The sequence below is a fragment of the Lemur catta genome, chromosome 20 (assembly GCF_020740605.2).
Source record: "Lemur catta isolate mLemCat1 chromosome 20, mLemCat1.pri, whole genome shotgun sequence".
NCBI classification, from domain to species: Eukaryota; Metazoa; Chordata; class Mammalia; order Primates; family Lemuridae; genus Lemur; species Lemur catta.
The window spans coordinates 4,440,768-4,456,251 of record NC_059147.1 but is presented as its reverse complement, the minus strand read 5'-3'; the positions used below and the strand labels follow the sequence as shown (position 1 = coordinate 4,456,251).

General features: G+C 41.1%; 1 protein-coding gene across 1 annotated transcript in view; it reads right to left on the bottom strand.

Moving 5' to 3' along the window:
• Positions 1-15,484, bottom strand: part of LONP2 (lon peptidase 2, peroxisomal) — a 102,904-nt gene continuing 87,420 nt past the window's right edge. The window contains exons 12-15 of the mRNA XM_045533778.1: positions 12,873-13,015; positions 3,304-3,511; positions 2,703-2,893; positions 1-421 (exon numbers count right to left, since the gene is read on the bottom strand). Of these exons, the coding sequence (XP_045389734.1) occupies positions 200-421; positions 2,703-2,893; positions 3,304-3,511; positions 12,873-13,015 (764 nt within the window). The 3' untranslated portion in view covers positions 1-199. The remainder of the gene's footprint in view (positions 422-2,702; positions 2,894-3,303; positions 3,512-12,872; positions 13,016-15,484) is intronic.

Here is a 15,484-nt window from a genome sequence, read left to right as displayed (position 1 = left end):
TTCAACTTTTATCAATTTTATTAAATTAATCTAATCTGTAATAAACACTGGCCACTACTGGAATGAAGTTCATTACTGTTATGATTATGTTTACAAAATAGGGACATTTTGCAACCCCTATTGGTGTGAATGAAATCAACCTTGTCAGTACCTTTTGGCACTTTTATAACTTAAAATTCTAGAAAGTTGAGATCTGGACCTACAGTTTGCTATTTAAGAGACCAGGTCTGGTCTTGACGGTAAAGCCACCATCAAAAGCTGCATCAAGAACTTCATCCAGGCAGCTCGCTGTGACAAAGCTTAAATCCTGTCGCACGTTGCCTGGGATTCCTTCAAGGTCTTTTTCATTTCTCCGAGGAATAATGATTTGCTTCAGTCCCGCTCTGTGTGCTGCCAGCACTTTGTCTTTGATTCCACCCACCTGAAGGAGAGAAGAAAGTGTTTAATAGTAATGATTACCCTTAAGCTGTAAGAGACCCTAATCCACCTTTCTTTCACTGAATTTAACCACTATTTTAAAACATCCAAACCATTTTCCATTTTGTTATTACAGTATGAGCTAGGAAAGCCACTAAAAAGGTTACTAAGTAGTAACTTAAATTTTTTTGTTCTGATTAGTATTGTATTAAATCTTTTTTTTTTTTTTTTTTTGGAGACAGTCTCGGTCTGTTGCCCAGGCTAGAGTACTGTGGCGTCAGCCTAGCTCACAGCAACCTGAAAACCTGAAACTCCTGGGCTCAAGCGATCCTCCTGCCTCAGCCTCCCAAGTAGCTGGGACTACAGGCATGCGCCACTATGCCTGGCTAATTTTTTCTATTTTAGGTTGTCCAGATAATTTCTTTCTTTTAGTAGAGATGGGGTCTTGCTCTTGTTCAGGCTGGTCTCCAACTCCTGAGCTTGAGCAATCCTCCCACCTCGGCCTCCCAGAGTGCTAAGATTACAGGCGTGAGCCACTGTGCCCGGCCTGTATTAAATCCTTTTAAAGGGAGGGAATTCTACATTTTTCATGAGTACCTCTTTTGCCAGTGGTTCCTTTTTTAAAATACTGTCAAGGTTAACCTTTATATTCCATTCTGTAACCACAACGCTCTTGTGTTAGGTTGATTCTGAGTGCCTTCTTCAGGAAGAATATGAGATAAACTAATTGCTTGCATGTATCAGTACTTATTTTATTCTCACGCTGACGGACAGGAAGGCTGTGATGCAAGACTGGATTTAGAACCGTTTTCCCTCACGGTTTGCAGGTGCGGCACATCCAGTGTCACTGAGGAGGAAGCTTTGTCCTTGGTGGTCCCTTTCCATCTGAAGATACCATAAATTCTAGGAAATGTTCCATTATTTCTTTGACAATTTGTATATTCCATTTTCCTGTTTGCTAGAGCTCCTGTGAGATATTGGATCTCTCAGGTTGTTTTTTCACTGTAATTTTTTCTGATAATTCTTTGACCAGTTTTAAAACCATACTTTTAAATCCAAAAGCCTTGTCTTATCCTCTGTTCTTGAATTATGTTTCCTCTAGCCTCAGCAGGTCTTTCTTTGAAATGCTACTGCTTTCCTCATGTCTCTTGTAAGATTTCGGTTGGGAAGAAAGACTGGCTCTACCTCCAACTCTGTTTCATGAGCCGGACACTCCTGTCTCCCCAGAAAATGTCTGAACTGTCAAGCTAATGACCCCACTCATTTTTGGGTGTTAGAATTTATTCCCTTTAATAAGAGTTTATGGTCAATGATAAAGCATCTCTTCATTCCCTTTTAGTAGCATAGCTAGTGTAAAGCCACTACTGTCTTCTTGAAATGCAAGAGTTCCTGGGGAAGGGGAAGAAAAGTGATCAGCCATTCTTTTTAAGTATAGATCTACAAATATATCATCATAAATACAGTTTAGAATATGACCATATGACCTTCTAATGGCTGTATTAAATTAAAAATCTGGGGAAAAAGCATTTTTAGTGATCTAAATTAGCGATTCTATGATTTGCTTTCACTATTCATAAAATAAGGACTTTTTCAGAATAAAGAACATTCCTTTTTTTTTTTTTCTCATTTCGCTATGAACATGCCAACATTTTGCTGTAGACTGGTACTAGTACCTAATAACTTAAAACCTAAATACTCTCTCTCAAGTTCTGTGTATTTTATCACAGTGTTTTTATAAGCAGTTTAGGATATGGACCGGAACCCCAAGACCCCACATGTATGGAATTTTTTCAAAATTTAGCAATCCGATGTGGTTAATCGTTATGAGTTTCCATTCCACAACAGTTGTTTTTTTCTATAAACCTATCAACTCTAGTAATGTAAGTTTTCTATAGGAGGATAGGAGGTCTCAAAGGAACTTCAAAAGTTAAGAATTGGGCTTAAAGCTTAAAAAGAGCTACTACCCTATTTTACATGTTATAGATTTAACAATTTGTAAGTTATTAATAGAACGAGGTCTCAAATCTTCATGTGAACTGCTGATATTTCTGATGACCATACTGGTATTTTTTCCTTTAGCAAGTCTTAGAAGAGAAAACATGGGCAAAATTATCAGTTTTTATTTGATCAAAATTTTAAAATATGCATTAGTTAGAAGTATAAAAATTTAATATATATTTAAAACCAAGGTTTTCAAATAAAGAAGGTAAACCTTTATTAATTTAAATTTAAAAATATTAATTTTTAAAAATTATAAACCATATAAATCAGTTTTTCATACTTACTGGAAGAACAAGACCTCTCAGTGTAATTTCTCCAGTCATGGCTACATCTGAACGTACCAGCCGCCCACTAAAAAGTGAGGCGAGACAGGTTACTATGGTAACTCCAGCAGATGGTCCATCTTTCATGACAGCTCCAGCTGGGAAGTGCAGATGGATGTCTGTGTTGTCAAGAAGATCAAAACTTCCAAAAGCTTTAAAAAGGAAAAAAGGACGTTAACATAGGAAAATTGAACCTGTTTTCTTTTCCTCCTAAAAAAGAAAATCAGACAAAAATGAATGTTTTGGGTAAATGAATCCTTCAAAATATTAATGGATGGTACAATTAGAGTGAGAGTCTGGAAGAAAAGTTTCATTCTATTTGAAGGATTAAAAACAAACCTTGTGAATTAGTTTCTAGTTCAGGCACTAGGCCAAACAGTACTAAAATGGGAATTAAAATTTCCACAGGGGTTCGAAAGCAAAGATTGTGCTTTATTGAATGGTGTAACTGCTAATTTAGAGGTGATCCTCCTCTTTGTCGCAGAATTGTGAGATGCCCCCTGGGTCGTGATCCACAGGTGCCTCTTCCCTCGCAGCCGTGTCCAGCCGCGCGGGCACGCACCGTTGGTCAGCTGGTACTTCTTCGCATTGCTGCGCAGCCAGCTGATGGCCAGGTGGGCAGACTCCTTCATGATGTCCCCCAGCTGGCCAGTCAGAGTGAGCTGGCCTTCGCCATCCATCCGACTCGCCTCCACAAACATGATTTCTCCACCTAAGGGAGTCCAAGCCAAACCGATCGCCACTCCTGGCTGACTCAAACGCTGAGATACCTGGAAAGAGAAGAGAAAAATGATCGGAGTTAGGTCAACAGGTGCCGAAGTATTTTCAGGCTGACTCATCATACTACTCTGCAGGAGTCTGCTTTTTCCCCAAGAGGACTTAAGCCGTTTACCTCAAAGTCATTATTATCTAACATGATTCTGAGTCACATTTACCGCTTACTATCGGGCTTTCTGCCAGAAGAAATACCTACACTTCTGTTTAGCATTTATCAGAAGCAATTTCACCTTAAAATATGTGTGAATAACTTTGATTTTTAAAAGCCAGATCTAGTTACATGTGCCCTAGTTTTCAAGGAATAAACCCAATAGTTTTATCTATTTAAGCATTTTTATTAGGCTGCATATTATACATACTCTAGAACCTAACTTCATTTGAGTTAATCATGAATTTGTTTCAGAGAGTAGAAACTCTCGTTAGGACACATTTAAGAAGTGTGAGCTCCAGAGGCCAAGTGTGAAGAGATTTATCACAAAGCCTAGATTTTACTTCTCTGCCACTTACCTTTACTTTCTCTGTAATTGCTGCAGAAATACTATAAAATGCCACTAGCCTATCCACGGCCTGGCTGCCATTTTAAACTGAACCTGCTAATCACCTGAGATCATGAGCCCAGAGGTTAATACATCCAAGTCATGAAAGCAAATAAAAAGTAACAGTTGAAAAACAGTAATATTAACTTTCACTGTGCCCTTTGAATTTCCAAATTTCCTACCCTACAGAAGTTATTCATGTCAGAGGAACTGAGCAAAATATGTCAACCAAGCACTAATCCAAACACGAGACTTTTCTACTGAGAGGCAACGTTCCACGGAGGAAGAGTCTGTAGCGTTAGTCCCCGCCCGCAAGGCTGGGCTGCTAATGCTTATTCCCTTTCCAAGGGGCTTGGACAGTGAAAATCCTGATTTTAAAATGTATTCTAAAATCACGTGTGGCATGCATTGAAGCCATTGGGTGTTTATTTTCAGTAGTAAACATAATAGTCAATTTTAAAACTTTAGGGATTTGGAGGCCAAACTCCAGCATGGGCTGAGCCGATGTGCATATGCAGCACAGCTCACGCTTCCCTCCAGCCTCGCACTCGCCCCGCTCTGTGAGGACTTAGGGGAAAGACACGAAAGATCAATATGCAAAAGATTAGGATTAATTAACAAAGACACAAACTATTCATAAAACTGTTTACAAAGTTTGTTTTTTCTAACATAAAATCAATTCTCTGTACCTGGACATCTAGTTTGAATGAAAATTTGCCAGAAATTCCTGTTTTGTTTTTGTTGTTTGTTAGTTTTTGAGGTGGGGTCTTGCTATGCTGCCCACGTTGATCTCAAACTCCTGGGCTCAAGTGATCCTCCTGCCTCAGCCTCCCCAGTAGCGGGAACTATAGACACACGCCACCACACCTGGCTCTAAGTCCTGTTTTTTTTTTCTTTTTTTTCTTTTTTTAAACTACATGATTCCTTTGTAAGGCTGGGTGAACTAATCCTAAAGAATTATCCTCAACATACTGAATCATGTATAATTTAACATAAAAAAGTCATTTGATATAATTTTGTTAGCTATACCATAAATAATCCCTTTCTTACATTTGAATCCTCAAAACTCATTGTCAAAATAATGCCAAAAGTATCCCAAAGAAGCAGTAGTAAGATGCCTGTTGATTACCAAGTTGCTTCAGGAAACCAAGCCAGTTTTCCAACAGTCCCCATGTGCGGGAGAGTCCTGGTGCTTCGGGTAGGAGTAACAGGTAAACGGTGGACTGGAAAGCGTGGGAGGGGCAGGTAAGTGCATATGGCCAAACCAAAGGCGTCCACGCTCAGTTACCATTCTAACTTGACAGTAAGTGTTCCAGTGTGAACTTGAAGTTGGGACTAATAGCAAGCCTGTGTAACATCAACACACATGGGTGGGAGAACTGAAGTTACTATGAAACCTGGAATTTCTGTGATCAAGGCTAATAGTTATCTAGGAAGTTAAGAACTTTTAATTCTTAGACTTGGAGTCATACCCTTCCAGGGCATGTGCTCTGAAACTTTAACAATCAAAAGCACCCAGTTTCCATCTGTTTCTCCTTCAGAAAAGATGGAGTGTAAGCAAATACGAATTTAAAGGATACGATACATGCTTTCTTGCTTTTGAATGCAGGCAGTTTTTCAGCCATCTTAACCCCTTTACACAGAACGATTTGTGTTTTACAGCAAATAAGTGACAACATGATTTCAAAACAATGTTTATCCACCAGGACTTTCCTATCAGCGTCTGTTCCCATTACTGCTTTGTGGAATCAGCCATATCAGCCAAGACAGGCCTAGGCGTGAAGTTTAGAATGTGTTACTGTCGACGTGGCACGTGTGTGTCTCGAGTTCGTTTTTGTTGTTCAGTTTCCCACTTGTCCTATTACTGTGCTTTCCTTATCTGTTAAATAAATATCTGTGGTTTCCTTATCTGTTAAATAAATCTTGTTCAAAGAAATGCTCAATTTCTTCTGTAATAATTCTATCAATAAGGTCAATATGCAGATTGAGGAAGTATTTCAAATATGTAAGGAAAAAACTAAGAAAAATAGAATGTGTCTTTTAATGTACGGGTTGCCTTCCTAATACTTTATGGATATCAGTTTTTAATGAGCACTTACATATCGAATCATTGCCAGTTTCACATGCTCTTCCTTCTTGATCAACTAAAAATAGTAATATTTGATTGAAATAGTGAATACATGCAACTTTTCACGACTCTTCCAAGCCTGGGCCAACATTAATAGACCCATCAGAGGGACCAAGATTTTACATTCATTGAAAAGTCATTTACCAAGTATCCTGAGCCAGGTCATAGGGGCATAAAAATGGACACCTCCTGGAACTAACAGACTCCGTAAGGACATCAGACAAAGGAACAACTGTACTCCAGCGTGGGGAGCCACAACAAGGCATCTACAAAGTGCTTTTATTAATATCTACAGGGAGCCCTGAAGAGGCAAAGGTCCCTCTCGAAGGAGACGGTTCAAGTGTCACAGGAGAGGCTGAGTAGAGTCTTAACGAGAAGGGGCAGCCAGTGCCAAGAAATGGAGATATGAATAATTTTGTGGGCCTTGTTTCCAGGGACAAGCTTGGTGCAATGCTAAATGCAAAACCTGCGCTGTCAGATTGCTGTGATCTGTGTGCAGGTTTGTTCTGTAGTGACGTTTCCACTTTCAGTTGGCTTCTTCTATAGCACTTTTTATGCTCCTGCCAGGGCTGTCACCACAGAAGCTATCCGTCTGGCAACCTCTTCATAACGTCTTTGTACCGAGATCCTGAGCCTTGAGTTAATGAGTATCTGATTTTTCTAGCTGTGGACTGGTTTCAGTGGCATTCAGAGAAGGGGTGGGCAGGCTCTGCTTCCCTTCGAGAGGTGCTGGGGTCTACCACTGTCATTTCTCAAAGCAGCATGCAGTCGCCCCAGTCTGGCCTGGTGCTGGCACTGCCGGGAACCAGCTGCTCTTCGATCCTGCCAGTACGGCTTTCCTTGGCACAAGCGATTCCTGATGGGGCCCTGGACCCGGCGGTGGGTGCAGCCCCAGTGCAGTCTTCAACAGGTGCACGCAGCATGGAGACAGGCCATGGCTCAGCATGTTTACGTGGAGTGGGAGAGAGAAATCATTGACTACCGTGATTCTTTGGGCCGTTTAGTGTTTATATTCCTCACTTCTACCAGCTCATTTTATTTGCTTGAAAGGCAAGCACGATGATGGAATCTCCTGGAATTCACCTTTGAATGCATTCTATTCAGGATGCCTTTAAAAATCTGCATGTCTATCCTCTTCTTTCTTTTATTATTTTCTCAGGGCAGTAACCTTTAGATAAAGTCTTCTTATATACCACAGTCAGAAGCCAGTACTGAGGCTTTTATATAAGGTGGGGAATTATGTAGAAACATGAATGGAGTCAGGAATAGTCCAATGACAGAATCCTCTATCCATCTAGGTACACTGGTCCTTTGCTGTTTTGGGGGTGCCTCATGTCCATTCTCCCTCCTGAAAGCAGCCTGACTCCTTTGGCGACCTACTCTTTTCATGCAGGTGGAGGAGGCAGAACACCCAGGATCTTGTCTCCGCTCAATGAGCTGCTCCCTACCACCTACTTAAGAATAAGCCCACTTGTTTAGATGGTTCCTTCTAAGAGCTGGAGGAAGTGTTCTACGCCAAGCCCGTGCTGTGGTGGCGTCAGCAGCGTGACCCAAGTCCAGGCTGCCGGGGACGCCTGTACCCCCTATTCTTCCACACTCTATCTCCAATAGTATAGGGAGAGCTTTTACTTTACTTTTAAAAAGAGAGCTTAGCTGATGTTGTTTCTTTAGAAAACGTTACTGTATTTGAGAAGGTGACCTATGATACTGTTCCTAAATTTGACATCTAGACTAAGTTCCTAGAGCCCATTTTTCAGCCTGTTGAGAGAATTCCAAAGGGATCTAACTCATTAATAAAAGTATGCCTTCTCAGCTTTCTCTCTAACTGCCAGTCTGCTAAGTCAGGAACATTTCTTGGTACTAGTATATTTTTGTAGACTTATATTCAATGAAAATGAAGAATAATAAAGGGTGGTACAAGGTTAGTAAATATGGACACAAAATTAGGATTTAAAAAAACAACGGTTTTTTTGGTGATTGGGGATAGGTCTATCTGTTTTTAGGGGAGTACGGTAGTTGCAGGAACAAGTATTTGTTCATTTTTTTAGTATGTACTGGGGATTATGTTGAGTGCTTTATATGTATTAACTCACCCCATCCCCCCCCACTCTGTAATGGCACACATACAACCACCCGCACGCAGCAGAGAAAGACATGAAACTCAAGGAGCCTGGGCTTATCACCTAGTGATTAAGAAGCCTCCCTGCTACTTTCAGACCTTATTCTTCCTCTCTTCTAGTAAGCCCCTGTTCGTGGCAGCTGGCTCTACCATCTCTCTCCTCACTCTCTTCTACATTCAGAAAGACTCTTCTCCTTCCTTATCCCCCTAACTCCTGCTGTCATCCTGGGTGTCTTCAGCGAGCACATGAAGCCCATCCAAAACTTGGCTTCTCAGTCCTTTGAACACCTCCTGAACTCAGTCAGAGATGCTCTTCCAGGTCCTTATCACCAACAGAAACCACACTACCTCTAAATCTGAATTTCAAACACCCCCCTTCTTGACCTCCTGACCCTCTTTTTTTTCTTAAAGACAGGGTCCACTCTGTCACCCCGACTAGAGTGGAGAGGCATCATCATAGCTCACTGCAACCTCAAACTCCCGGGCTCGAGTAATCCTCCTGCCTCAGCCTCCCACATAGTTAGGACTACGGACATACGCCACCATGCCCAGCTGAGTTTTCTATTTTTGTAGAGATGGGGTCTCACTGTGTTGCCCAGACTGGTCTCCACCTCCTGGCTCAAGCAATCCTCCCACCTCGGCCTCCCAAAGCACTGGGATCACAGGCATGAGCCACCGCACCTGGACACCGACCCTCATTTTCTTATCCTTCTAGCACCCTTGTACTCAGGCCATAAACTTTACCAATTCCTTATTATATACCAGCTCTGTGCTAGCTTCACTCCTCTCCTTGTTCAACTAACATACTTTTGCTCCATCATCATAATCTCCTCCTTGTAAATAACTCAATATTCTTGTCCCTTTCTTCATAATACCCTACAAAGGGGTATGCCTTCTCTTATCACAAGCCATTTTGGACCCCGTGACATCCCACTTTCCTGAAGACTTTGTTTCTATTGTACCACCTCTTGCTCAGCAACATCAGTCCTGCTGTGTGCTGGATTATTCTCATCAGCAGCTGCTATCTAAAAACATTCTCCCTCTGTCGTCCGTATTCCCTTCTAGCTGCCTCATTTCCCTGCAGTCATTCGCAGTCAAACTTCTGAACGGTTGCCTACATATGTTCTATTTCCTCGTCTCCCATTCTCTCTTCAGCGTACTCCAAATCTGCCATCCCCACTCCCTGTGAAACCTCTTTCAAGGTCAACCACCTCTATGCTTTCCAATTCAATATACATTTTCCTGACCTTATCTTCCATGATCCCGCCACAAACAGTAAACACATTTTTACGTTCTCTCCTTCTTGAAATATTCTCTTCTTTTGTTTTTATGGCAGCACATCTTTGTTTTCCTCTCCCCTGCTTGTTCCTTCTTACTCTCTTTTCTTTTTTCCTGGCTTTTCTCTTTTTTGTTGGCTCCTCGGCCCCTCTATGTGATCGCTGAATAATGGTGTTCTTCAGGGCCTGCTCCAGCCCCCCTGCTCTTTCCTATGGATACTTTCTTCTTAGATGATCTCAATATTTCTGGGGCTCCAAATATCCTCTATTTTCTGACAAGTCTACGACTCACATCTCCGCCCTGGATCTCTTCTCAGAGCACCAGATCTGCAGTCCCAATGTCTCCACTCAGATGTTGCACAGGTATTTCAGAGCCAGCCTGTCAGAAAGAGCTGTTTTCTTTGCAACGTCCCCTCCCCTCGCTCCCCCATCTCCTCCATCTCAGCAGAGGGCACTACATATGGATCCTTCCTCAAATGTCATCCACCAGCACGTCGACCTCTCCCGTTGTCCCATCTGCCTCGAAAGTGGGTCTCAGATACAGCCAGAGCAGCTACTCCCTCAGTATCACCCTGCTGGTTTTCTTTATAGCATCAACCTCAATTTGTAGTATTTGTTTACTTGTCTATTTTTTCCCTGAAAGTAAGCTCCATGAAAGTAGAGATCACACCTTGCTTGTTTACTACTGTGTTGCCAGAAGCATGTCATATCCAAAATAAGTATTTACTAAACGAATGAAACTCTTTCTAGAATAAATGGCAGACCTTAGACTTCTACCTTCATGGAGAATACAGGCATTTAAACAAAAAAAGGTATCTTACAACATCTTGGGAAGACCTCAACACGTCCTCCAGTATTCCCAGTGGAATCCCCCTGTTCAGATTCTCTGGCTAGGCCAGCACAAAGAAGGGACAGATAAGACTGGCCGCTGTGAACCCCTTGCAGAGAACAGGGGACTTGCTCAGGTGTCCCTGCGCCCTGTTTCTCTACTGTAATAAACAGAGCACAAGCTTTGCAGTCAGTCAGGCCTGGAACCAATCTCAGTTCTGGCACAAGTTGTGTATTCTCTCAAGTTATTTAAACATTCTAAGCCTGCTTCCTCATCTGCTATTGGAAAGACACCATGACTGAGGATTAAATGATACATCACTTGGAGAGGGCCTTCCCCAGCGCCTGACAACTGACAGACCCAGACAGGGGAGCGGCCTGGAAGTCGAGCCCAACCTCTCCCATTCCAAAACAGAGCGCTACTCGGTAAGAATAAAAATGAAACCTGACGTAAAGCAGATGCCTTTTGAAAAAACTGCCATACGTCACTGCCACACTGTTTAGCAGGGAAAGGCAGGAATTTTCCAGGTCTGACAGGGTATTGTAGAAGAGTGGAAAGAACACTGTACTTGGGAGTCAGCAGCTCTGAGTCAGGACACGGACTCTACTAATCGCACCTGATGCCAATTTGCACAATTCATTTCATCTCTCTAAGCTTTTTCCCTGTGTTTAAAATGGAAGGCTCCTAGCACAGTGATGGCCCTCATGGACAATAAAGAAATGTTTCATAAATTTTGATTTTATAGACGCAAATGCTGAGGCAGATTGTGGTTAAGTAATTTGGGGCTGACATTCATCAGACCACTATAGTAGAGACAGAAACCTCAGGCCACAGAGTGAATTCTCTCTTTCAAGTGTGAAAGAGATGAACAAAATGTTCCAAACTCTCAGAAATCAGGTCTTCTATTCTAAGATGCTATTTATAAAAGGCAAAATGGCTACTGGAGACTTCCTTTCAGACTCACGCTGGTAAAAGTGTTCACATGTAATAGCTCCAATGCTCCGAGGAAAGTTAAGTTTCTCCAATGCTGACAAAGAAAGCTGTTAAGCAGTGTCTATAAGATTTCTCCCTTCTATCCTTTTGGCTCTATCATTGTCAAGGTCCAGGAATGGGAGCAATGCTTCCAAGCCTAACATCAGGAGAAACCGCTGAGAGAGAAGGGCATATGCAACAGAAACATGCATCAATCTTGTTTTTATTTGTTGTTCTAGTTTAAATGCTCAAAGAACTGCTGGAATATACTTTTTCTGGAAAGCCTAGAACAAAACTCCATCAGCCAAGCAGGAGTCAGAACCTATTTACATCTTCACTCATGAAATTATTGGATTCTCTCAGAATGAGAAAGCAGGTTTTGTTCACCTTCTAAACCAACAAAGTTTTATTCAAGTTCTTTCAACACTTCAAAATTCAAATCTGTGATATCTTAAGAATTCAAATAACCAAAATAATGTCTCTGATTCTATTGTTCAAGTCCAGATTTACTGACAACAGTAAACAAGATGGAAAAAACAACAGGTATCTTAAAACTTACAAACTGCTTATTTCTGGAATAAGAAGAAAGTAGCTGAGAGCTTTGCCGAGCAGCTCATCAGTGTTCACGACCAGCTCAGAATTTGGGTGGATAAACAAGGTGGGTCTGGGGACTGTTTTCCTCTTCTTAGTTAAGAACCTGAGGAAACCATGTCTACTGGTATGATTTCAAATTTTAGGTTATCTATGTATAATTTATCAGATTTCTTTTCTGAAAGTATTTTTTGCCTAATTGACAAGAAGGTGAGGGTAAAGCTACATTTACTAGTATAACACAAACTTTTTCTAGTAACTAACCTACAAAAGCTCCTCCTAGCACCCTAGGAAATAGTTCATAATGCCCTCGGCAGTTATGTTCTAACGCCTGTTTCCATCAGCTGTCTCAACTCAGTCTTGGGGCCCAGGCCCTTCTGCCGTGAGGTATAGGTGGGGGAAAAGATGAAAATAGGGCTAGACCTATACATGGATCTAACCCTAAAAAAACTATTAACAATGAAACAAGAGATTCCTAAAAGATGCCACCTGGGTCTGTACTAGCAGCAGTCTGGAGCTAAAGCTATGCCTGTTTTCTGACATTTATCACGTTGATTCCCTAGCTCCTCCCCCAAGCCCTTGACAGCACACAAAAAATCCTTCATTAAAGCACATATAGGAATCTAGAAAGGCTGAGAGACACTGGTCTTAAAATGGAACTGGATGACAAAGAATTGAATGAAACTGGGTTTCTAAAAGAGGATATGGCCAGGGTCTCTGGCTCCCTGCAATAGTCATGTTATCCCATTAAGTACTAAAATGCAGTATCACACAGAAAACAAGTTTCCAATCCTACGACAAAATTCAGCCTCTGGAAACACTCCATTCTACTTCTCCCTTGATATTTTAAGCAACCAAAAGAGTAAACTGGTGAGTATCAACAAAGAAATGAGAATGATCACCTCCATTTCATACATCGGGGGCCCAAGGATGTCTTTCAGAGCATGGAAATCAATCAAAATTGGCATTTCGGGTGGTAGGGCCAAGTCAGTAGCATCATTGATAGATTCAGGCTTTGCATCTTCTAAGATGTGTTCTTTGCAACCTAAGAGAGAAAGGTTTATTTAGAAGTGATTTGCAGGTTTGAGAATTCATGAGCAGTAAATATCAAACAGAAGCATAGTGGACTTCAATAGTTCAGTCCCTTTTATGCACTGAAAAAATTCACTTTGTGTATCTGTGGAACACAGGTAGAAGAATTAGTCTTTCAAGAGCCCCTCCAGGGTGGTATTTGCAACTGCCTTGTTCATTTTTTGTTTTGGAGACATGGTCTCACTGTGGTGGCTGGGCTAGAGTGCAGTGGCATCATCATAGTTCACTGCAACCTCAAACTCTGGAGCTCATGCGATCCTGCCTCAGCCTCCTGAGTATTAATAGTACCTTGTTCATTTACTTTCACTTGTTTATTATCTGTCTCCTCCCATTAAAGTGTAAGCACCAGGAGGGCAGTAACCTTGCCTGTCTTCTTTTTAACCATTATATTCTTAACTCAAGAACAATGTCTGGCACTCACAACTTATGACCCCTAGAGGCCGGATACTGAAGGGTCAAATGCAATAGATGACTTTGGACAATTCTCTGTTAGATCAACCTAACTTAGGGCTTGTGGCAAACTTTTCAATTCCCTCTTCAGGGAAGTTTGCTCAGGTGTCTCATTTTCTAATGGGCAACATGAGCTTGGAAATGATACAAACCATATAAGCAATGCCTCTTTTGTAAGCATATAGCTCAACTCTAAGGTTATCATTTTCCAATATAAATAAATATATTAATAATTACCAGTGCCAGGGTAAGAGAACACAAAGCCTGGTCTGAAATCCCTTTAACAATGGACTACTTCCTTTACCTGCCTAAGAGCCCTGACTGGCTGATATCTTGTCAAAGTACTGACTCAGTTTGGTTTGGCCTAGATATACAGGGAGCAGGACCCCACTGATCTATCAGACCACCCTCTCTACTGGTCTTTGTAAGACCAGTATGAGGAAAGAAAAATATTTTACATAATATGTGGTCAGAAACCTCAAATGAGGAGCAGAGGTTTTAAAAATGTAGGAAATATTTGGCTCTATCTCATTGCTAGCCTTCTTTTTCTTTTAGTTTGCCATAATTTTTCTACTTCTTGTACTATCTCATGAAATGTTTGGTTCTAAAATCTTTATTACCTTTTTTACATACTCTCTTCCTTCTGAAAGTGATTGTAGTACATGATACACATATAATTATACAGTTACCTAACATTGTATATCTCTATATTTATTGTAGTTTTGCTATGATTCTTCCATTCTTATATCGTGAAATTAAAAGAATTGTTTTTTCACTAACTCTTTTCCTTTCAAAAGTGATTACAGAATATGTTTAACAATAGTAGACCTTTACAACTGGAGACATCCTGGGTGTCACTAAATGATTCTAGCATGACCTTTAGGGTAGAGGGTTCTCCTAGTCCACTCTCCTTCTGGCCTCCACTGGGCTCCTTTTCAAGGCTAAATCATAAGTGATACAGGAGGGAAAATAAAAATTCAGAGTTTCTACCACTTGATGGCTATTGGACAGAGCAAATAATGCTATGCAAAGCATCAAACCTCTTACTACCTATCTCTGCAGGATTATTGTGAGAATTAAAAAGAAAACCCTTTGTAGACTGCCAAGTGCAATATGCAATATACATACTGCATCATATGTGTAAGTCCTGAGTTTTATATATTCTCATAATCACACCTCTGTAATGTCACTTGATCTTTCAAGGTTTGGCTCGACCATGTTCTAGGAAGTCTTCCCCGATCTTTCTAACTTCTTTCATAGCATCCATTTATTTCACAAAATCTAGCAATTACTGGGTTACTCAGTAGCTTGTGGAAATGGGAGATTTTCTGCTTGCTGCTCTTTCTGCAGCATATTCCAGCAGTATCAATGACCAACGGTGGGAAAGCCCTCAAATGATCAGTTTAGCTATATGTTGGTCTCAGAATAGAAAAAGCAAGTAGGCATCATTGCTTAATTAAAATTAATGCACAGACAGAAAAGCACTGCCTGGCTAAGGTCACTCTAAAGATGAAAGGTAGTGGCACGCTGAAACTTCAGCCAGTGCGCACAAGAGCCTGCAAGTATCTCTAGTCTGTGGTGCTTTGAGACAAGCTTTTCTGAGATCTAATTACAGTTGCCAGCCTGTATTTCACTGTCGCAGGCGGAGGCAAAGCTGGATGGGTGAAAGCCAATCCACAATTATGTAACCAATGCTTTAGGATATTCAATTCCTTAACTGAATTCAGTGCTTTGAGCACCGAGGTAGTGGGGGTGGGGGGAGAGCTATTTCTAATGCAACTAGACATTAAAATATAAACAATGACAATTTATGTATAGCAGCTGGGTTATAAAATATAAACTCAGAAATAACCTATACTTCAACATTTTCCATCATTAGAATACAAGCCCAGAAAATGAATGCTTCAGTTAAGAAAATGGTGCCAGCTAATAGGGAGACACAGGATAGCACCGGATTTCAAGAATCATCTAC